The 25,050-nt window shown below is 36.3% G+C and overlaps 1 protein-coding gene across 4 annotated transcripts in view; it reads left to right on the top strand.

Moving 5' to 3' along the window:
* Nucleotides 1–25,050, top strand: part of LRBA (LPS responsive beige-like anchor protein) — a 558,089-nt gene that overhangs the window by 512,594 nt on the left and 20,445 nt on the right. For 3 of the 4 annotated variants that reach the window (XM_073341330.2, XM_073341329.2, XM_073341332.2), the window contains 4 exons: nt 725–917; nt 3,805–3,867; nt 6,854–7,009; nt 11,747–11,914. In XM_073341330.2, the coding sequence (XP_073197431.2) occupies nt 725–917; nt 3,805–3,867; nt 6,854–7,009; nt 11,747–11,914 (580 nt within the window). The remainder of the gene's footprint in view (nt 1–724; nt 918–3,804; nt 3,868–6,853; nt 7,010–11,746; nt 11,915–25,050) is intronic. The other variant, XM_073341331.2, reaches the window with a different exon arrangement.

The following is a 25,050-nucleotide window of genomic DNA, read 5'->3' as shown; positions in this document are numbered from 1 at the left end:
TGAAAACAAAACTATTATATTGATTGGACTAGGGAGAATCTAGATTTATTTCCTCTCTCTGGCTTTTGTAGGAAGCAAAGGTATTTGCAACATAATAGGGTGATGTCTGCGTGATTCTGTCCACTTTATAAATGTTTCCTTTATAATTACATTTAATTATGTTTGGCTTAAAACAGAGTTATAATTGTCTGTGTATTGCTTAAATCTTATTTCTATACAACATAAATACACACAGTGCGTGCATTTACTGTATGCACATATGTTTTATTTATTTGCTTTTTTTTTTCATTTGGCTTGTCAAAATCTTAGTCTGCCAACTAAATGGAGCCTGGGATGGTCTCTGGGAGCAGGAATTTCTCACTTTCTTGGTTACGGCCTTCTCTGAAATTACTTTCCTTGATGTGCTACCTCTGTAGATATGGAAGATAATGCATTTGCCAGAGACTGGCAATTGGAAACTTTTTAATGGAACCTGCAGCAAACATTGACTTTAGATCATTTCCTTTTCTGCAGTGCTGCTACCTTAATGGCATACATGAAGGATGTCCACGCAAAATAGTTGTTTACACTAGCCTGTTTACTGCTACTTCATTTACTTGCAGCTGCTATTGGTTCTTGCTTATTTTAATTCAGTCTTACTTCTCTTGTTCTGTCCTGTCTTTCTTTCCCCCTCCCTATCTTTTCTTTTCCCATGTGTTTGGGTTCTTGATTGCCCACTCAACAGTATCTCCTCCTGCAGAGTCCATTGATGTTCACAGACCAAGCTCAACAGGATGTTATCATGGTTCTAAAGTTCCCATCCAACTCCCCTGTCACTCATGTAGCAGCCAACACCCAGTCTGGTCTGGCAACTCCTGCTGTGATCACAGTCACTGCCAACAGGCTATTTGCTGTGAACAAGTGGCATAACCTTCCTGGTAAGTAAAGAAATTTTAGCATTAGAAACTGCCACCACCACCAAGTGGTATTTTTCAGTTGGCTTTGTTTCAAAATTGGCAGTAGAAATATTGTAAATTTCTGTTTGCAAATGCTAATCCAGTTCATTGGTACATTGTATTCATTGCAGTTAGACAAAGATGACCTTTCTAAAGTGCAACTGAACACTACAATTCAAAAAAGGAAAAGGAGTACTTGTGGCACCTTAGAGACTAACCAATTTATTTGAACATAAGCTTTCGTGAGCTACAGCTCAATTCAAGTTCTGCTAAGCCACAAGTTATTCAGGAGAAAGAATTATTTACCAAAGCTAACAGGCAATATCCAAGAAAATATAAGCAACAGGTCACCACTTTATTATCATCATAAATATTTGCAAGCATCCAATAGGCTAAATATATTTCCAACAGTTACTCAGCACAAAGAACTTGTAAAGCACAAGGCAGTGCTGTCCAGTACCTGAGGAACATGGCTCTGGGCCAGCCCTCAATTGTTCCTGATGAAATTTTTGTCCATCTTGGACCTCCTTTTCAGCCCTGTGCCCGGATTATGGAAGAGGGAACCTCTCTAATGTCTGGGAGGTACTGCTGCCACAGAAGAATTCACAACTTTCCTGAGTTGGTCTCTGCTAGCTCCTACTTGTTGGTTATGAAAACCACAACCAGAAATCAAAACTGAAAATATTTAGAATGCCCACATCCCCTGTAACATGGACACCCAAAAAATCCAAAACACTAGACACTTGAAAGTCTTTGCCAATATAAAAAAGAAACAACATATCCGTAAACAAGATCACTCATCTTAATGATCCTTTTTGTAGTTTGTTGGACATTAACATATAGACAGTTCTGTTTTGAATTCCTGTATTTTCTAATCCTTGAGGGGACTCATCCTCATTCCATAATTACAGCAGCCTCAAGCCAGACCCACAAAAGGCAATTCATTTCTGATGGCACTGCAGTAAACTGTTAGCTGGTCAGAGGATTTCTATGAAGAAAAATATAGCTTCTTCCCAAATAGTTTAAATAGAGGACAATCTTTTAATGTTTGGACCAGGCTAATGTCTACATCACTGGTTTCCTGTAAAGAAATTTGGACCCACATCCCTCTGATTACATTTTGAAAAAAGCCAGATGACCCCAATGCTCTTTTCCAGCTGTTGTAAATCACTGATCAACAATGTCCAACTGGAAAACTCTTGGCTTTATTCCAGCACCATTTCACCCACCTAAAAAGCTCTAAAGAAACCAAAAACAAAATATGTTGTCTAAATAGCTGATAAAGACATAACTAAAAACTGTGGATAATACTCTCCGCATTTGGATGGAAAGAATATGACAACAGCCTCCCATGCTACTATATGACCTTAAACATACTTTCAATAGTCAATGGATTAAAAATCTCTACAAGAATGCATAAAATTCAACAGTAATATTCAGGAAAAAATATCTGGTGGATGTTCTAAAATTATAGGAGTTGCTTTGGCTTCTCCATACGTGTGCTAGTTGGTGATCTATTTGCCAGCAACAAATGCCTGCAGACAGCTACCTCCATATTCTGTTCTCCAGAAACGGCAGCACAGTAGGACAGGTTTCTGAGCCACTGTCATTGTATACACCGTGAGGCACTTCAGAAGTGTTCTTTCTGTGTAGGGAGCCGGAGAAAAATCTACACTTCAAAAAATCCTGTGAAAGATAGTACACTGACCACTACTATTGTGGTCTATTGTGGAGTGCCACTTTTGAGGGAGCTGGATATGGCTTCCTGGAATGGGAAGGACCTGAAGTTAGCCTTAGATCTAGTAGTAAAATTGTGCTTTGCGTAGGTGTAGGAGGCCAGTACTATAGCTATTCCATATCTCCTACTGTGATCATAGCACCATCCACAGGGAATACTTGCACTATGAGTCATCATGACAAAGCATGTTTAGTTGACAAGTAATCGCTTGTCACTGACTACTATTTAAAATCCCACACCTGCCTCACTCAACTAATCTGGTGGCTTTATCAACCAGTTTATGACATCAGTGTCCAACAAAGCACATCTATACAGGGCTAGAACTGGTACTGTTTCATAAAATATTAATGTTTCATTGCAGCACTGCTGTTGAGTTGCATTTGAACTATGAAATCAATCTGATGTTATTAAGTTTTATAAAGCTTATTCTTTATGAGGTAATCGGAGAAATGAGAGATGTTACACCTATGATTTATCTATTATAGTAGCTTCCAATTCCAAGAGGGTTTGGGGGCTTTTGACTGAAACTGTGGAAAACTAATGTTGAAGTAAAATCCAGTAGGTAAATGTTCCAGAGACATGCCAGGTGCTTGGACATTTATTCAAAATGTTGGCCTGCAGAATTATTTATTTAGTTTTATTAAAACTTGCAAATAAGTATTTTTCAATGATAGATGAAACATTAAATATTATGTCACTTGCAGATTCTGTCTCCATCACAAACTGAAATTTTTTGAAAGGTCCGTTGTGCTTTGCTGTTCAAAGCAGCCCTTTGAAAAGGGAGGAAAATAGTATTTGCTACAGTCAGCAGATGGTTGTCACATTTTGTTTTCAGTGCTCTTTACCATTTAATTTTGTTTTGTTGCGACATGAGAGGTTGCCAGTAAAGCATCTGCTATCGCTTATGGCTCAGGACCTGAGACGTTGATGAGGGTGCACATTCAGAATAGCACTCATCTAAAATAAATGTTTAATAAGCAGCCCGTGAAAGCGCCTGGAAATTTTTTTATTTAATCAAGAAAGAAACTTGAATGGTTAAACAGTTGCATATAGGGTTTGATTTATCATTTTTATGTGGCCCAACATATGAAAATAATGCTGACTTTTAAAATCTTCTTTCCTGAATTTCAGCTCATCAAGGTGCTGTACAGGACCAGCCATACCAGCTGCCAGTGGAAATCGATCCTCTCATAGGTCTGTCACTTTCCTCTCTCTTTGCGATTCATTAAGCTCTGTATGGTGGCCCTGAAGTGTAGATTACGGTTGTTTTTCACTTGCTGGTTGCTGGGAATGGAATTTTCCTGATAAACCATTTGCATGCAAATTGGAATGCAATGAGCTGTGGCTATGCTGGTATTTCATCAACTCCCCCTCGTTGGTTTGCCTAATTTGAACAGGCCTAGGACGCGCGTCAGTGAAAATTAATATGGATGCTGTAATAATGTGTGATTGAGAATGTGCATGAAGTACTGTCAGGATAATATTGGATCTTTTCATCACTCAGACTTGTTGATGAGCAGGAGCGAGGCATGTTATGATGAATTGGTGCACTGGTAATGTGATGGAGCTCCTTTGCCGAGGAAATTTTCATAATACCAGTGGGGTTCTTAACAGCAGCACTGTGTTGTGAAAAATAAAACTGTGGCACCAGGGTTTCATCATTAAAGGAGATCAATCCTTTCTTCTTAGACCTGCTGCTCACGCTGAGGGGATTAATGCGTAATTGCAAAGCAGTTCCAAAGTTGAAATCTATTGCCCGGGCAATTCTAGTGTTAAGATATTAGTATTCATCTTTCTAGGGCACTGCAGTCTTTTGGATCACCATCAGTGGTTAAGTGTGTGTGTCTGTGTTGTTAAGGGGGGAGAAAAGAGTCTCACTTTCATTTAAATGAATCTTTATAATAAATGCGTGGTTTATTATAGTGGTGCTTTTCATATTAGCATAGTTGGTTCAGTCGTTTATAGTATAAACCCTTATTTTTGGGTGGGGGGATTGCAATTTGGCTCTAATTCAGCACGGTTTGTAACTTGGCACATGATTCTGCCTTGAAGGCTCCTTAAAAACAAAACAAATTTGAAAAGAAATATTCCCTCATTTTTAATTTGAGAGGCCAATAAATAAATATTATTATTATTTTTAAGCCTTATAATTTCTCTGTTTTTTTTAAACTGACAATTTCAGGCTGATAGTTTATTGAATGAAAACATGAACTGACCAATTATAATTGCATTTAAAAACCAAGTCTGTTTACTTATTTTTAAATTAATTTTTTGCCTGACTCTCCACTATCATGTGCATGGTGGAGTGATAGGATTTGTCTATCAAATAGTTGTTAACTACTTTTAAAAATTAATATGCACAGTAAATGGTTCACAGGAGGTGCACGTTGACCATTCCCTAGTTTTTATTTATAAATGTATAAGTTTTTTCTTATTTATTTATTTATTTATTTGTGCCATTGTTTATCGAAGTAACATAGTGCTCTCCATAGAGCATTTCTAGAGGTTTGTTGTTGTTACTCAGTGAACCCAGAGGAGATCAAGGCCCCATTGTGTTAGGTACTGTACAAACAAACAATAAGCAACAGTCCCTGCTCTGAATTGCTTAACAATAAGAGCATACAAGCCCTCAAAGGGTAGGAAGTGTTATCATTATTTTACAGATGGGGAGCCAAGGCACAAACAGATTAAAGGCCTGATCCAAATCCTTGTAAAGGCAATGGGAGCCTTTAAATGACTTGCTTTAGTCTGCGAAAGAAGTCTGTTTAGTGCCTAAACTACAAGACCATGCTTTATCTCTTCTCAAACGGATCTTCTACAACTCCTCAGATGTCTGAATTTATAATACCCGCAGTGTCCTATACTCAAATGTATAATCTCTTGTATCTCACTTTGGAAGGTTTTGCAGTAGTGGCTTATAATTTATAACTTTAATCACTTGGGCTGAAATTTTCCATCCCAGGTGTCTGTCTAAGGTTGAATTATTTTAGATGACTTCAGCCAAAACAGTTCAGCAGTTTCCAATGAGGAGGCTAGTGAAAAATACGTTGTTTTGCCCACATTAAAAAATTCTGATGACCTGTTCTTTGAAAAGCTCTATTACCCCAATGTTTTGGAGCAGGAGCTTGAAATTTGGCAGGGGTGTGGCCTTTTTGCCATCAATGTGCTGTTCGCTATCCACATGAATATCTGCCCAAATTTGGCCAAGTTATAAGCCTTTGAAAAAATCACAGATTGTACATGCTCAGTAGAGACTTCTTAGATTTTAGGAGCTAAATCCCCCTGCCTCAAAATCTGTCTGCAGTGAGCATGATCCAGCCCTAGACATAGTACACAGGATTTTCCCTGCATTCACAGTTTAGGGCTGCTGCAGGCCAAGTCGAAGCTAGGTCCAGGCACCTGAACTGAGAGCAGGGAGCCTGTTTTTCCTGTGCTTTCAGTAGCTTGCTGGGTCCAGTCAACATGGAAGAGGAAGCTGCCAATTCAAATGCAGAGGGAGCAAGAGTCAGACTTGCAGGCGGGAGCAGGAGAGGGAGTAGAATTCAAGAAGGATGTTGATAAATTGGAGAGGGTTCAGAGAAGAGCTACAAGAGTAATTAAAGAATTAGAAAACCTGCCTTGTTGTGATAGTCTAGAGCTCAGTCTGTTTAGCCTAACAAGGAGAATGTTATGGGGTGACTTAATTACAGTCTATAAGTATCTACATAGGCAACAAATATTTTATAATGGGCTTGTCAGTCTAGCAAAGAAAAGTTTGATCCAATGTCTGTAAGCTGAAGCTAAACAAATGCAGAATGGAAATAAGGCATGCATTTGTAATAGTGAGAATAATTAACCATTGGAACAATTTGTCAGAGGTCATGGTGGATTCTCCAACACTGACAATTTTTAAATCAAGATTGGGTGGTTTTTCTAAAGAGGTGCTCTAGGAATTATTTTGGGGGCAGTTCTGTGGCCAGTGTTATACAGGAGGTTGGACTAGATGATTACCTTGGTGCCTTCTGACCTTGTACAATTAGATATCAAACAAGATGCAAAGAGTGTGGAGTGAGGACAGGGAGGGGCAGCAATAAAATTAGCTTAGTTACATGCATATCAATTTGCAAAGGTGTTAGAATTCAATGAACATAGATGCTAACTTTGATGCTCCATGTTTCTTCTTTCACATTCTTCTCTTTAGCCAGCAATACAAGTATGCACAGGAGACAAATCACTGACCTGTTAGACCAGAGCATTCAGGTCCACTCCCAGTGTTTTGTCATCACCTCTGACAATCGTTATATCCTGGTATGTGGCTTTTGGGACAAGAGTTTCCGGGTCTATTCTACTGATACAGGTTTGTGGAATATTAACCAATAGAAAAACGTGGAAAGTACGCATGTGTTTGAGGTGGGGAGCATGGTACTGTTTTCTATTCACTACTACCCTGAAACATTTTTGAGCGGATGAGAATATATTTCTTCTTCAAAGAATGGCAGGAATTATTTTTAAATTCTTCCCACTCCACTCTGCATAGAATGCTATCAGGAGCGGAAGTCACTGACTATTGTTTTGTGCATATTCATTTGTCTCTGAAACTTAAGGGACACACTGAGCTTAATTCTTCAGGTTCACAAGAAAACCAATCTACTGAGTTTGTTTAAAGCTTTGCATACTTGGGGAATTAATTGTTTCTTGAGTGCTTACCTGAATTAAATTCTGTTCTGCTTTATATATAATTGAGAAAAATATTTTAAGAAACACAGCATAGCCCATCTGAAATAATACCAAAGTGTATAAGTCCAGTAACATAATGAAGGTGTTTGAGAAAAGAAAACCTCTGAAATTCTGAGGGTCCCAAAAGGTCCCAAGGATAGCAATGGAGCCATTAAAAAGAATGAATCCTCTCACACAGTGTAAATTGGCCAATATGCAGGACCTTAGTTCTGTCTAAATGTGTGATCCCTGCAGACAGACAGAGTTACATCCATATCATGTTATGCTGAAGACAATCATGGAGGGTAAGAATCATGGCGGTACAGAAGGAATATGTATGTTTTTCTTCCCATTCATTGCCTTATAATAGGAATAGCAATCTCATTGAAGGGTACTTCCTTTGGATTAATGACCAGTTGGGGTTAATATGTCTGGGACATCAACCCTTCCAGCAGGGTTATTATCCTATATGTTCTTCATCATTACTTAAATGGATTTGTTAATAATGTGTTTCACACTTACCAAACCAAAATATTTTATAAAACAACAGAACAGTTGGACTGGACCCCCGACATACTTTGGAGGTGGGGCATTTGTCATTTGTGCTATTTAATACACTACTGTAAATGAGAAGTTTACTGTATGTTGGCTGACTGCAGTCCTTTACACAGAACCTTCAGTTTAACAGTTCAGTCCTACTTTGTTAACCTTCTCTTTAGTGAAAGTCAGAAATATGGTTTTAAAGAGATCTTTCGAGAAAATAACCAGGTATGGTAAATATTCCACACAATTTCTTGCCTTACATTAAAAATATATTGACTAATGTGTTCTTAATTTTTTCATTGTTGAAAAGTGAGCACGTGTTTATTTTTAAGGCTAACTGACTTCAGTGTCATGATGAGAAACTAATAATATTTTGGTAACTCATCTGCAAATGGCTTGTTAATTAAGTCATTGCAACTGTATTTAAATCATAATCAGAGATTACTAGTTAACTTATTTCTGACATAACTGATTCTGATATGATTAAAAGCAAATTACCAGAAAGTTTTATCTAAATTTCTTCAATTTGTTAATATCCAGCACACACACAAAATCTGGTTGTAGTTTCATTTAAATAAATTCAGTTCAAAGTTTTTTTTAATATTAAAACAAAAGTATAGCAGTCAAATACCTTTTCTGAGCTTGGCGGAGCAGCAAGGGAAAAAGATGTGATCAGTAATGTATAATGGCAAGCTATCACAAGTGTTGAATTCAATTATATTTTAGCACTTAAACAAAAAAAGAATCTTTTTCTTATTAGATTTCAGGGGGGTTTTGTAACAGGAAATACTTTTAACGTAAATCATGCTTTCTGGTTACAGCTAGTACAGCAGAGGCACAATAAAACCTTCCTCTAGTGGTGGGAATTATTTTCAGACAGCCTTTTAGATGCAGTAGTGCAGAGGCTTGAGTCTGAATTTTCTTTATTTGTAGCACAGCTGTCAAATAAAACATTAACTAGAAAATTTGTGCTGTCAAAAAAGGGATATCCTAGTGCATATGGTAATATTTGATATTGCTGTGTGGAGAGGAGGATTGGTATTAAAGGAAATAAAAAAAAAGTTGAAAAACTCTTATGAGATTCAGTAAGTAATTTAACAAAGATAAAGAGAAGCAGCGAATTTCTGTTTTGATGGTTGGGTTGTATTGAGTGAAGCTTAACCCCGTGACAATAACAAAGTAAAACTAGCAGGGCAGCACAAACGTATGAGCAGCTGTCAAACAAATAAGTCTTGAAGAATGTTTGTTTTCTAGAACAGAAACTAAAAACAGAGAATATCTGGGGGGGAAAAATCTCTTAAACTCAGAGCTCTTTAAGAATAAACTTACTATTTGAAAAATATAAATCACCCCAAGTAGTTGAATAACTAAGGGGATACAACTGAAAAATAGATGGTATAATTTAATCACAACAAAATTTAAAACAAATAATTGAGAAATCAACAGAAGTTTCAGGAAAAGCTGTCTATTCTATGAGGTTAAATATATTGCCTGAGATAAAGTTATATGTGCTGAAAGTTTTTCACTGCTGCCTTCCAAACTCTGCAGATCAATAGCTTTTGCTGACTAAAATGGATGACCATCCAGCAATTTGGCTGAGACAGTTACATGACCTGGGAACCTAAGTGAAGAACCCTCAGCACAGGGTAACTTATGATGTTGCAGCACATTTTGAGCCAAAAGACAGTTTTAAATGGCATAATAAAACATAATATGGACTGGAGTCACCAAGTTATAGGAAAATTTTTGCTCCTGGGTTAAAAAGTATAACCTCCTGTGAGTGAGCCTCCAACAGTATTATGTCCCATTATCACGTTCAGTCACTTTTCAACCTCATGAAGAAATAATTTTTCATTATAAACATCAATTCCCCATTCATGTATCCATTGTATAACATTTCCTCCTTGATGGAATCATACAGGTTAGAGATAGAAAGATTTACTAGATCACAGAGATTTTCCCTCTTAAAACAAGATTGTTTCCTATAGTAAGTACACTTTCTAGTGCTTTGTCCATTCTACAGTAGTTTTAAAAGTCTCAACTTGACAGGGCTTCCTCCCACCACAGTCCATGGGAGGATTTTCCAGCCAAATGCATATTGCTGGCAATTTTTTGATAGATTACATTTTCCTTTTCTTAATTTCATCCCATTACCCCACCCCCACCCCTATATACCACACTATATATATCCCCAGGTGTTTATATATATCCCTCTCTCCCAGGTGTTTGCACCCTTCTGGTTTTTTTGTTAGGTTTTCTCCACCGTAGTTATTGCTTAATACCTTTAATCTTTTATTATAAATCTGTCCTTCCAGCCCTTTATCTAAACTCTCTCTCTAGTGTGTCATTATTTTTGTTTTAATTTTTTTGTGCAAAACTGAATGCAATAATCCAGGGGCAGTCACAGCAGAAACAGTATAGGTAAGAACTATGAACTGTTATCTTTCAGCTGCATGACTTAATCTTTTATTTATGCAGCCCAAACCTGTACTGTCTCTCTCTTTCTTCTCCTCTCCCTCTCCCCCCACACTTCATCATAGTACAAAGTCACGTCTCCCCCCACTGTCATCCCTAGGTCAATTCAGTGTTACAGCTTCCCACATTTCTCCTTATATTGATATAATATGTTTCAAGATCATTTTGTTTTTTATCTCCTCCCAATTTATCATCATTTGTAAGTTTCATTAATATCCAGTTTCTGCTTGATCATTAATCTTTCTACTTTATCATTGATGAGGTTGTTAAATATATCCCATCTCTATATGGTCTGCTATTAACAGGTTCCAATAGCCCCAGCAAGATGAATGCTGGTGCTTATGCCCTCACTTTAAGGAGCTTTTTCTCTCACCCAATGTCCCTCCCTCTGTGTGGGGGTCTTCAGAGGGCAGTTGTAGTTGGCCTTATATGTGTTTGCTCACACATGCAAACCCAATCCACATGAACATACACATACACACACTTGTGAAAATGTGACCCTGTTGAGTTAAGGTTAAAAAGTTATAAACATATTCATATTTTTAAAGATCCATGAATTGCACATTTTTCACTGTCTGAGTAAAGCTGAGTTTAGCTAGGTTTTCCTTTCAAATTCGTTTTTATGTATCTATTGATGGCTTGAATACTTATACAACAAACAGAAACTTTGCTTGTCAGCTGTGTATTTTGAGCTTTTATGGGCATTGCAAGTGTTCTCAACGGGAAGAAAGCTGGTAGAAATGGTTGGCTATTATACTAAATGTGATGGAGGAACTAAAGGGGAAGTTAATTTTATACAGACTTTCTGAATTGTATGCATTTTTTGTAATTAAATAAATGCTCAAAGAGCTGGTTGTTTCATTTTCCATGTCACACTCACAATTCCCTATGTCCTAACTGTTCAGGAGCCTCTATGCACTGTCATCAGATTTACATTTTTCCTGCTACTTTCACCAGTAAACTGCATTAAAATAAATTCTGTCGTTGCGAATTTGTGTCATTGTTTCTTTATTCTATATATTTAAACTCATGATTGCAACATGAGTTTAAATATATAGAATAATGAAACACACTAAATCCTGCCAAGCCAGTATAAGATACAATTCTGTAATCGATTCTTATTCACTCTATGCCCCTATACAGACTGCTGTGTTCTTAAATAGGTTTCATCCCATCAGGATATAAAAAATCGACACTGAATTTGTCTTTCACAACCAGCAGCAACTGAAGGTTTTATCTAGACTTTCTTTTATAAACATTGCTTGTGAAAGTACAACTAAAACGTTTTGTAATGTGTTTAGTAAAGTCTACAAAAAAATCATTAACAGTATGTTTTAAACTTAGATTTTATATGTTTCAGGTAAACTAATACAAGTAGTGTTTGGGCACTGGGATGTTGTCACCTGTCTTGCCCGCTCCGAATCCTACATTGGAGGAAATTGTTACATTCTCTCAGGATCACGTGATGCAACACTGCTGCTCTGGTACTGGAATGGCAAAACCAATAGCATTGGTGATAACTCAAGTGGTAAGTAAAACCTATATTATGAGTAAACTGCATGTGACATGAGATAAGTCATTACAGAAGTACTCAGTGCTTTTACGTAAAACTAAAATCAAAGTATAAGGTTTTTAGTATTTATGATGAAGTTTAAACAGTGCTTGCTTTGACCACATAAATATATTATAGAGCCACAGTACTGACTCCTTACAATAAGCTTGTGAGATGCTTAACATTGCAAGTACAATTTTGCCTCTCACCCTTTTGACTTGATATTTTGTTGGCTTTACTGTTAGGTCTATGGAGAAATTTTTTTTTTTTAAACAGATCAACTGGACATGCAGTTTTGGAAGGTGTCGGTTTTCTTAAATAAACACTTTAACATTACCCATTCAGTGAAGATTGTTTTTTATAAGTTCTTGTATAATATATTTAAAAATATGCATTCATGCATTCAGACACCCTTACTCCCATTGAGTAGTATCTTACCACCCAGTCAAAATACTCATGGAGTTAGCAACTACTCAGTGGGAGTAAGGGTGTCAGAATCTGACACACAATGACTTGGGCGAAATAATAATAATAATGATAATTACTTGGCGTCCTCAAAAGATAATAGGCATAAGACACGCAGGTGGTTTGGTTTTGTTTTGTTTTTTTAAAGTATTAAGCGCCAAAAAAAGACTTCTTTCTATCTAGTATAATTTATACTTGTTCACATAGAAACAATACGGAATTGATTCTAAACCATCAGTCTAAAGTATAATTAAATAAGAATCACATGTCTTTTTTCGGTTATTTGGAAGATTTGTGGTTCATCTAACAAATCTATAACTCTCAGGGGAAAAAAAAAAGACTGGCTGGTTTTGGAATTACTTTAAGTATTTGACTTCGGGAGCTCAATGCTATATCTGAATGTTTGTGAAATAAATTCATGAAGTCCACAAACTGCTTAGGTTGTGGCCCAAGTAGATTACAAAATCTTCAGGCATAGCATGAATAGGTTACCAAGGTATTTTAAATAGTCGATTCAAGGAACGGAAGAGCTTCATGGATGCACCCAGCATAGTTTTATAAGCTCCTTAAAATAAATAGCTTTGGTTGAAGGAGAAAAAAATCTTTGTGGGCACAATATGCATAGGTTGCAATCTGATGGTCAGGAAAATGGCAAACACTGCACTATTCTTGAAGCGCTTATAAATGTAGGAAGCCCCAAGTAGTCTTGTTCAAGGAACTTAAAAGTTTGACAGGCCCATCAGGTAGAGCTTTACATTCTAGGAAGCAAAACAGTCCTCTTCAGAAAATACTTTAGTAGTTTACTGCTATGAGGCATTCGAGATTTGTGGGTGTTGCCTACTATATTTACAGGGTCCACAAGTGAAGCCCATTTTTTACTGATCTGCAACCCCATCCTGTGGAATGTATGAACTGTATGCTAATTACTCTGCTTCCATGCATGCAGATCTTGTGTACAGTGTTTTCAAGACCTTCAGGCTGTAGGCTCCATTCAGATAATTACAAACCAGTTACTACAGTGGGATTTAGCACCTCTAACAACCAGTTATGTCCATGGATTTTGTAAACCCATTAGATAACTCTTTTAATGTAAAGTACCTTCTTAGAGTTCCTTATTCCAGGATTTATAAAGTTTACATGCTACTCCAATAAACTGATAGACTACATACATTTAAAGGCTCAGCATTTAGAAACTCAGAAGGGAAGCTGATGTAGATGGCAACCTTCATGAGCTATTCTTTTTAGTGTTCACAAACCTCATAATCTCTGAAAATAGATCATTTTAGGACTGAGCATTTACAAAGTCTGCAGGTAAACTGGAAGCGTTTTTACTCACCTGAGGTATTTCTTGTAAATTACAATAAGCTCCTGAGGATCCAACTCCTATTTAGGGCATAGGCCTCTGCTCACCATTGACCTTAGTCACAAATCAATTCTCAGAGCCGATTTCCAGTAAGGGGATAAAAATGATTCTCTGAGCAGGACTCCACTGTTCCCCAAAATTCTGGGACACTCCCAGATTGCTCTGTGAGATTAGTGCTGGTCTCTCCTCCATCCCAGCTGTGTCCAAAAGAGCCAGATGAGTGAGGGAATAGGGAGACACTTGGCACCCCCCTCTAGATCAAATTAAATATAAAATGTACTACATGGCAGATAGGTATGGAATAAAACTCATCTATAACTTGCTACGGTTCTACCCAGTGTTACACCTGAGACTCACCTGTTTTATTCAATAGGGGTTACTTGGATGTAACTGATAGCAGAATTTGATCCTATGCATGTAACATTTGAAATATATATTAACTATAGTGCTATCAAATGTTGCAAAGAGTGAAGTTAAAAGCTGTGTATATAGGCATTTATACTGTGCTCATCACTGTGGTATCTCTTCCATTGACATAGCCAGAATTGATTTAAACTTTCATGTGGCCTCTTAAAAATAAAAAAACCTAAATCAAATTCCAGGAAAAAAGATTTGTGCAGCTGAAACAACACCCTCCACATCTGTTAAGACAGAATTAAGACTAAATATCTCTTAAAGATGTAATTACGGACGTATACTGAGACATGAAAACAACAAAAAGTGTATCCATTTCAAATTTTAATTGCTTGAAGGCAAAAAAGGAAGCAATTATCAGAAATTCCAATCCATCCTTGCTTCCAGTGAGATGGATATAGATGAAAGGTGCTTCGTTCTTTACAGGACCTTGTGGCTCACATGCCCATTCGGTGGGTGACCAGAGCACTCGGCCCTAGTGCATATCTAAAAATCACCCTTTTGCAACCAAATGAGTGTGGACCAACTGGAAAGTCAGAGGATCAGCATGAGTTAATTCTGGTGGTGGGGAAGGTTTCCTCAATTTCACCTCTCCCAACCAGCTGCATAAGGAAGAGGAGGGTTCCCCCCACATTGCTATGAACTTTGTCAAGGACCACCTGATGGTGTCTCTTTCTGCCCCTGCCAATCCTGTCAAAGCTCCACCTGATGGGTGGGCATCATAACTGCTAGATATTTCTATTTGACACCTCGATCGATTGGTCCTTCAGCCCTCGTATAGATTGCACTAATCACAACACGTCTTCCGTTCTTCTCGTATCCTGGCCTTCCTTTTCCATGTGCAGCCATGTCTTTTCACGATAAAATCGTCCCATCTCTTTGGAGGTTAGCCAAGTGGTGGTTTGCAACAACAACAACAATTTCTGTTTAGACTTGTTAATTGTTATTTTTTAATATTTATTTTGTAGTTGTGCCTGGAAACCCTATCAGCAATTGTGACCCTTGTTGCTAGGCCTATACACGTATACAATGAAAAGACAGTTTGTGCCCCAACAAGCTTACAATATAGTGGTCTAAATTAATTGTAGGTGTAACTTTATTGACTTCTGTGTTTAGTCAAAACAGTCAATAAGGGAAACCCAAAAGACATGTTTCTGCCCAGTTCTGATTCTGTCAGAAATGTGAGAATTCCAGCCCGGCCACTGAAAGAAAAGAGCAACAAGTGTATGATTGTCTATTTTTTTTGTGTTAGAGATTTATAGACACTGATCCTGTAAGTGACTCCGCACAGACAAACGCCAGCATGGGTGTGGCACACCACTGAAGTTGGTGGGTTCCACCCACATAACCACATGCAGGATTGGCTCTATAGATATTTAATCGTTTCATCCGTTATTCCTTGGTCTTTTGTATTTAAGCTTCTGATCTGTTGCCACGAAGTAGTTTTTAATAATATAAATTGATGTATGATTTTGACATTATGTCCATCATTTAATTTTACATTTTTTATAGTTGGCATTTTTCTAGTTTTTAAAATGTAAATAGGTTTGTTTATTGTGAATTCAATCTTAATAACAGCTATACGCCAAAGGGCACTCAAGGGGCCCCCTTTATACACCATAGTATTAAGAGTTGCAACAGCAATCATCTAAAACAGCAGCACTGCTTCCCTTCCTCCCCACTACGCTACTCCTCCTCTATCCGCCTCTCAGTGGACCAATATGACTTAACTCCCCCTTCACATATTCCCACCAGATAGCAACTACATTTCACCTAAGTTGCTTTTTTTTTTGTTTCATTACTTCAGGAAGCATTGAGCTCGGCTGCCTTTATAAATGTTTTAAAATAGTACTTAACCCAAGCTGACAAGCAATTATGGTTGTGGCATAGTTAATAAATAAATGTTCCATTTGATTATTTATATCAAAATATTTATAAAGAATAATTTTCCATCAGTAACTGCTCTGCCATAAATCTACTGTATGGGAAAATTCTTCATCTTTTTGTTTTACAGAAGAAATGTGTTAGCAAAATAAATATTATTTAAACTTACATTTATATATTTTCTTTTTTTAAATTTTATGTTAAGTCCTCTTCCTGGGGGATGTGACTGCTTATTTTGGCTGAATCATCAACAACAGGTCTTTCTATCTGTCTGTCTATCATGGACATGTACTAAAGTTGTTATATGTGGGGATATTCAGCAATTTGAAACACATAGGTGAAGATGGATGGATGTTAGTCTGAAACTGTATTTACTTTGCTTTTTTAATACAAAATGCTGCCTAGCTGTCATATTCCCTACGTTAGTGCTGAAAAAGGTAACTTTTTAAAACTTAACTTGAACTAATCACTGATGAAGTGTATTATACTCCTACATTATGAATGCAGTAATATAGGAAAAGAGCATAGACAATTGTCAACAACTTAAGTAGTTAGGAAAACACTACAAGTAACAATATACAGAGCCCTGCAGTTCATTCAGGCTCTTTGTTTTTAGATAGATCAATACAATTTAATAAATTAGCCTCTCTTGCTGACTAGTTAATAAACAGCAAGAAAAAAATAAAAATGATCTGGATGGGAACCGAATTTTCTGTTTCGTGGGAAATTCTGCAAGTTCACTTTTTTTCTCTGCACTAAATGGAATGAAAACATTTTAAAAATATTTCTGGCTAGTCTGGCAAATTTAAAGAAATTTAAAAATTTCCAAGTCAATCAGAACATTACAATAAAATAAAAAATGTTTCATTCTGATTTTGACATTTTTTAAATAGAAATATTTTTATAATCTAAAATAAAAGACATTTGAAAATTAAGTCACCTGTACAAGTGCTTTGTGTCAGGCTATTTTTTAAATGAAATTTTGTCAAGATTGACATGTTTCTGCTAGCTGTCTTGCTTTTGATGAATTGGCATCTTCTAATGGAAAAATTTCCAGCCAGCTTTAAAAATGACTAAGAGTGGAACAACAGATCTGAAGTAACTGTTGCATCTTTTAGGAAAGTCCTGAGACTTATCACAGTCTCTTGAGTAACTAGTAGATGTGTGACAGAAACAACCGCCACTTACGGCAAAGTTAAGGGGAGGAAAAGACAAGTTATTTACTTATGTGAGGTTAGCTTTCAATGTATTTAGAGATGTTTATCTAAAAACAAGAAAATATTTGTGAACGTCGTTTAAAGCTTTTTGAAAAATGTCCTGGACGATGTTGATACCATATAGCCATTGCAGTCAGGGCTCCCATTTTATTTATTTATTTTGTACACAAGCTGCTAATAGTAGATAGCCATGCAGGTGTTTTTGAAAATTACACCTCATATGGGTGAAATTCACTCTGACATACAGGGCCAGCCTAAGGCCTTCTACACCACTTACGCCTAGTCTTGGGGCTGTGTGGAGGGCACTGGATGTAGTGATGTTGCAAAGATGCCAGTGAACTCACTGTGTCCTGCAGAAGGGGGAAGATGGGAGTGGGCTTTCTGTGCCTGTTAGTTAGTGCAGTGGGTGACAGCTGAGGTGCATCATAGAATCATAGAATATCAGGGTTGGAAGGGACCTCAGGAGGTCATCTAGTCTAACCCCCTGCTCAAAAGCAGGATCCATCCCCAATTAAATCATCCCAGCCAAGGCTTTGTCAAGCCTGACCTTAAAAACCTCTAAGGAAGGAGATTCCACCACCTCCCTAGGCAACGCATTCCAGTGTTTCACCACCCTCCTAGTGAAAAAGTTTTTCCTAATATCCAACCTAAACCTCCCCCACTGCAACTTGAGACCATTACTCCTTGTCCTGTCCTCTTCCACCACTGAGAATAGTGTAGAACCATCCTCTCTGGAACTACCTCTCAGGTAGTTGAAAGCAGCTATCAAATCCCCCCTCATTCTTCTCTTCTGCAGACTAAACAATCCCAGTTCCCTCAGCCTCTCCTCATAAGTCATGTGTTCCAGACCCTTAATCATTTTTGTTGCCCTTCGCTGGACTCTTTCCAATTTATCCATATCCTTCTTGTAGTGTGGGGCCCAAAACTGGACACAGTACTCCAGATGAGGCCTCACCAATGTCGAATAGAGGGGGACGATCACGTCCCTCGATCTGCTCACTATGCCCCTACTTATACATCCCAAAATGCCATTGGCCTTCTTGGCAACAAGGGCACACTGCTGACTCATATCCAGCTTCTCGTCCACTGTCACCCCTAGGTCCTTTTCCGCAGAAAAGAAGGGATGGCAGGATTCAGGTACAAATGATGTGCAAAGGTTACACCAAATTCTGGTCCAATTTGTAAACTGGAGTGGCAGCCATGGAGTTGGGAGAGGTTGGTTACAGTCCACACCAATTCTTTGATGGGGGGATTACCTTTACAATTCTTCCAGCCACCCTACCCCACATTCTTTACTCATGCAGAGGCCAGTTAAGTTAGTGAATTGAATTGTATGCTCTGTGCCTTGAACAGTTGTAATTTCTGCATTATAATTATTCTGTCTGAGGTTCCATATGTTTCAGTTAGGTATAGAGTGTGAATTTTATTGCCTTATGTATTTAACATACTTCTAAAAAAATAATGTTTGTATTGTTGAGCTCTCAACAGAGGGCTTTTCTGTCATCCAGTGCAGTGCTCTAGTAGATGGAGAGAACCTTCTACTGTTGCTTTTAAATTTCCTGTGGATATATTTACAATTATGTTGACACTTTCTTATTGTAAAAGACAAGAAAGCATGTCTACTTTGGAAATATGATTTGCTTTAATAAAATTAAAGGTTAACTCACAGGAACATCCAATAGTAATGAAATATATAAAGTTGGTAGTTATATTGCTGCCACTAAACTAACATTTTGTATCCTATGAATTATTGCATCAGTCGTCTACACGTATGTGGATAAAGCAAATTATGTTACCTCTTTTAATGTTATAACCTAAAGTTTGAAAAGGTTACTCTGTATGTATCACAAATATGTTGTGAAGATCATCAATACACAGCAGTGCATTCAGTGAATAGTGTTGTATCGTAATGTAGTGCCCTTCTAAAACTATAGTTTTCTGAGGCATATTAGAGAAACAAACTCCAGCTCTTTTTATTGTGACTGGTTGTTGTAGCTATATTGCAGCATATAACATTGGATGTTTAATATTTAAACCAGACAAATGGATTTAACCAAGAGTTTATGGGAACAGTACAACTGTAGTTAACATGCACAAGCATCATATAGTCTATTCAGATTTGCATTTTTATATTATTTTAAACTCACAAAAGCCATCATGTCTAGAGTTTTGTATCTTGCTATGTACTTTTTATTATATTAATTACTGTGTTTAGCAAGATACAAATTTTTTCTGCCACTACTATTATAAATACTCCTCAGTGTGAAAATTAAAATTTTGTAAATGTTTCATTCAAATATTTTAAAAAATTTAGGTATTGCTGTTTTTGTTGATGATTAAAATCCAGAAATATCACCACATTAATACCCTGCTTTTGACTGATTAAAATATAGCATTGTAGATCATTTCTTTGCAGTCAGACACCCTAATCTCCTAGGCCCCAATCCTGCAAAAATCCTGCAAAAGCTTACACTCATGCATAATTTTATACCCTGTGAGCAGTCTTCTTGCTTTAAGGCAAATCATATTTCTATAATTTGAAGTCAGTGGGACTGCTCATTGTGTATAAAATTAAGCATGCACGTAAGTCTCTGCAGTTTTGAGAACTATGGCCATTATAAAAACTATTTCAGATTTTTAAAAACTGTTTGTAACATAAATATTTATTTAGGAATTGTAGCTATAATTGTAAGAACAGGGCTTTTTAAAAAGTAGTATATAACGTAGCTACATTGTTTTTCTTTACTAAAAACGTCATTGTGTACTATGATTTTTGTATAGTGTTAGTCACCATGGTATCTAGGCCACTCATAAATCATCAATCATGTCAGTAATGCAAAACCTGCTATTGATTTTATTAATATGTACCCATGTAGAAAATTATAATATCTCCAAATATTTGAAATGAGTTTAGAATGATTGTAGTTGATCTCTCCGAGGAGGACTTATGCTGTATTCCTTCTGTTAAGAAAACCTAGTGCTGCTGTGAGGTAGGTAGAGTATCATGTTGAGAATTAAAAGCAGTGACTGTGTCTGAGTACCTTTATATATTTGTTATATGCAATCCCCTGTATATTATACATAAATTTACTTTGACACACACACACTGAATGATATGTATTATTTCTTAAAAAAAAAAACCACCCGGTTTTATTTGAGTACTGTTTCACTGCAGCCATTAATAAATACTCTTTGTTTCTCGAAAATGGCTGGGCAGAGTAGCGTTTTACTGTATATAACCAAGCATTCTACACTGCCATCTGCTGGCAATGATGTGAAAATGATGTGGGGACTGATCCTCCATAAAATACTACTGCTTAAAATATTAAATATACACACACACTCTTTGGCAGATTTGGTGTGAAACTCATGTGGATTTTATTTGTACTATAATTTGTCTCCTTCTAATAAGAAGGCACAAACTGAATGTAATGTTGTTGTGCAACCTGAAACTGGAGTATGTCAGTAGTGTTTTAAGTGTAATGGTAAGAAAAATGGAATATTTTCTTCTTTTTTACTAGAATGTTAGCAAGTTCAATAATAAAATGTTCTGTACTTGGAATTTAAGCTCAGGAATGTATGTTTCTCAGAAAAGAAAGAGCAACAGGTACATAAAAGTAACTACAAAATAATATATTTAAGCTACAGTAACCACTTAAATTTCTATCTGGCATTTAGAGTCTGTTCCTGCATTCCTAGGTCACCCCAAACTCCCATGGAAGTTTAAGAAACATAGACTTTGATCATAGGCCTATTGGAGATGCAGGGGTATACACCCCAACACACACAGACGTCTCCAAAACACCATTGAAGTCAGTGGGGTTTTGCAGAGGCACAGCCTGCATGTATCTGACCTCCAGAATGAGACCCTAGATTATACTGCTGTAAGGGCACAGGGGTATTGGTGGTAGTTTTAAAATGTCGTGCATGGAGGCCTTACTTCCGTTGGGGCCCTGTTGTTCTAGGCACTATGTAAACACACAGTAAATGACAGCCTCTGCCCCAAATAACTTTAAGTCATAAAAACAAGACATAATAGATGGATGAACCTTGCGATGTTGTATGTCTAGTAACTCCATTCAAACCTATAATATTGTATAAATAATAAATATTATAATTTTGTATTTATATAATGCCAATAAAGCATTAGTGTCTCTACAGCGTCTCTACAGAACTTGCAATCCTAATAGTAGCTGCTTCAGAAATCATTCTCAAATGCAGCAGGTTCATTTTAATTGTGCAGACTAAAAATATTTTAGTTTAAACTAAAAATATGTTCTCCAATATTAAGTACTGCATTTGTAATGTAATTATTTCCAACTGGCTAGTAGAGAAGGAATTTCATGTTTTCTTCTTGAATCAAATTGGTGGTGGTATATTTTGGTACCTACAATGTTCTAGACACTATACAAACACAAACAAAGGCATTATCTTTTTCTTGAATGGAAAAATTTAGAGAAAATTGGCTAAGCTGGATGCTATGTTGGCAGCATCCAGCTTCAGGCATCAATAAACTATATACATGAAATTCTCCAGAAGGATCAGGATGTTTAGTGCTCCATGATGTAATGCAGGCCTTCAGGTTCCAGGCAAAACAATGCTATATTTACAACTTGTAACTAATAATAGATGGTGGTAAAAGGAATTGTATTCATATGGTAAATGAATTTAACCTTAATGTGCACCATATGCATGGTGTTGGGATGATGTATTAATATATCACATTTATTTAAATTGTTTGATTACTGAGTAAAATGACTATACTATTCAATTCTAAGACTGTACCACACAGATAGAGTAGAGTAAAACAGAAGAAGTAATGATTTATGGTCTAGAATTGATACTTTGAGTATCTTCAAAACCAGACTTTACTGCTGTAAAAAAAATGTTTGGTAAGTACCATACTTTAGGCTCAGCTAGGAAACATTTCAAAGAGTTTCTGGAATTAATTTCCGTAACATAGGAATTGCAGGATGTAAATTCACTATGGTACACACTAGAACACTTTATATAGTCGGAATTATATATATTAAGAGCCCCACTTAGCTGGAAGACTAAATTTGTTGAAAAATACTGTTTGCTTTTTAAAAGAAGAAACAAAACTCTTTCTTTTTAAGGCTGATCATTCATTGGCTGGTTGTTTTTTTTTAAAATGCTACAACGTTCCAAGTCATTGCAATATGAAAGGTCTCAAAACGTGTATCTAATACTATATTTAAAACAAGTTGTTTTAAAATTAATTACCTATTTAAAAATAAGATCATATTGCTACAGTATATGCTCTAATTATTTAATACTGTTGTTGGGCTGTATATTTTAAAAGGTTTTAAATGATTAAGAAGTTTTCTTAATTGGAACAAAATTTTACAAGATTTTTTTGTAGAATATATTCTAATAAGCAGAAAATAGTAAAAACAGCAGAAACTGATAGATTTAAAGTGAGCTAAACCATGGTATGAAATCGTTCATCTGAGATTTTTTTTTTTGATTAAGAGAGAAACTCAAACATATTTGTTTTGTGATGGAGTTGATCTTTAGATATAACACAAAGAATACTGCTAAAAATAGACATATGTTAGCACCTTGTCTTACAATTGCTATAATTTTTATTGAAATAGTTGCTTTATAATCTTAATAATTTTCCTTTTTGGATGGATACTTTAATTAACTGGGTACAGAGCATATGTTAAAATGTTATGTACAGTGGAGACACTGGATAGTCATACCACTGATGTCTGCAAGGGACTTGAGAGGAGTTCATATTCAGTGGGAGGAGTAAGAGACTTCCCAGGACTTTCAACTGACAAACTATGAATGAGGGGGAAGAGGTTCCAGAAGAGTTCACATTGCACATAGGATGGGAATTGTGAGGCATGGGAGTCCAGACTTTGTGCATGTAAAGTCTGAATTGTAATATTCCATTAATACAGGTTGTAATATTTGTTTTGCTCTTTATATTGTCCCATTTTAGAGATACAAGAAACCATATCCTGAAGCGAGAGTGTGTCTATAAACACAAGAAAAGCATTCAAATTCATGTTTCTAATTAACTACTCTGAAGGGAGATGAACAAAAAAATGTTACATTCTAATAGCATCTGCTTACTCAGTACTCCGTGTCAGTCAAATGTTTGCACGGGGTAACTAAGGGATGGATTGAAATAAGCTCTCTTGGTCTCCTCAGCGGTAATAAGCTTATTAGTAATCTTGAGCCACATGATAAAGTAAATATACGTTTAGCACTTTACTAGTCAGGGTTGGAAATGTTACTCGCATCAGTTGCATTTCAATTTCTGGATTTTGTTTCAGGTTTCAAATGTGAGTTTACTCAAATAAATTCTTTCCTTTGGGCAAACTATAGTCTTTAAGTAACATGTGCAAAGACAAAACTAGCTTCCAGATTTAAGGTTGTGCATTTTGTGAGATTATAAAAAGTTTGAACAGATGACATGCAACAGTAGAAGGAAAAAAGATTGGAGTTGGGAGGAAAAACTCCTGTCTCTCTAAAGTGGAGAATAACATAAAGGCAGAGTTCTTATGTACCTTGTAACTAAAATATAGTATAAAAATTGTGTGTTTAAAAAGAAATCAGCTTTCAGACTAAAATTGCAGTGATACTTTCATAACATATGTATATCTCATCATTCAGTAAGATTTGTTGTACGTGAAAGAGCTAGTCTCATTTGTGTAGCAGCGAAATTTTGTTATTGGCAGCCACTCTGCAGAATTCCATAAATGTAGTATTTATAGAGATATTTAACAGGAATCAGTTTGAGGCAAATAAACTCTGAAATGCGTTGTAAAACTAACGTGGAAGTCTAATGGCATAGCGGAGCCCTTGAGATTGTTTTGTTGTTTTGCATATTTACGTTCGGATGGAATATGGCTTGTGCTCATAGTTCCCAGATTTCATAATTAGGGTTTTACAGTTATGTAACCTTATTTTAAAGATTTTATTATTTTTGTCAGTTTTTATTAGAAACAGTAATTTTAAAAATTGTGAAATTTGTGGAAAGTGTTTAGTTTTGGCTATCCTTGTGGGAAAGCACTCAGTTATTTTAGCAAGCAGTAAGTAAAAAGATAGTTCAGTTAATTGATGTTTTATTTAATTAGAATTTTATATTAAGACATAAAATTACATAATTAATTTGCACTTAAAAAGGTGTCCTACAGCCTTTACAATCATGGAATCATAACTTGAGAATTACTGTTCATATATCAGTGACTTATCATAATTAACTGCCTTCTCAGCATAGAGTATGAAAGGAGCCATAGTCAAAATATTTACATTTTAATATGTTGCATAATGTTATCTCATCAAGTGCTAGTTTTAGGAAAGGGCATGTCACATTTTAATGTGGGATATGTTTTTGTTTCTAGGTTGAGTACAGGTTAGATGGAAATGTTCAGAGTTTGCTGTATTTGTCAGTTCTTTCAGTCAGTCGTTGTAACATAGCAAGCAATTAAACAAGGAATTCGCTTCTGGATTTAAGATGTCATGATTCTGTTTTGTTTAACACCACCAAGGCTGGAAAACTAGGAGGAGGAAATCCCAGAAACACTAAACAGTTATTCTTTAGCTGTAAGGAGTGACTTCTTCTGGATGTTGTAAAACTGGAAGAAAGTTTTGACTTTGTTATAATTCCACTATTCCTTTTAAAATGTAGTTTCCAAGCATCCAGCACTTTTTCAGTAAAATATTGCACATGTGATATCATGTGGTGTTATTTTATCTTCTGAAGTTTGAGTTTTATGATTTAAAGTGTACTT

This window comes from Lepidochelys kempii, chromosome 4 (assembly GCF_965140285.1).
Source record: "Lepidochelys kempii isolate rLepKem1 chromosome 4, rLepKem1.hap1, whole genome shotgun sequence".
Lineage (NCBI taxonomy): Eukaryota > Metazoa > Chordata > Testudines > Cheloniidae > Lepidochelys > Lepidochelys kempii.
The sequence above is the reverse complement of the archived record's forward strand: the minus strand, read 5'-3'. Positions and strand labels throughout refer to the sequence as shown.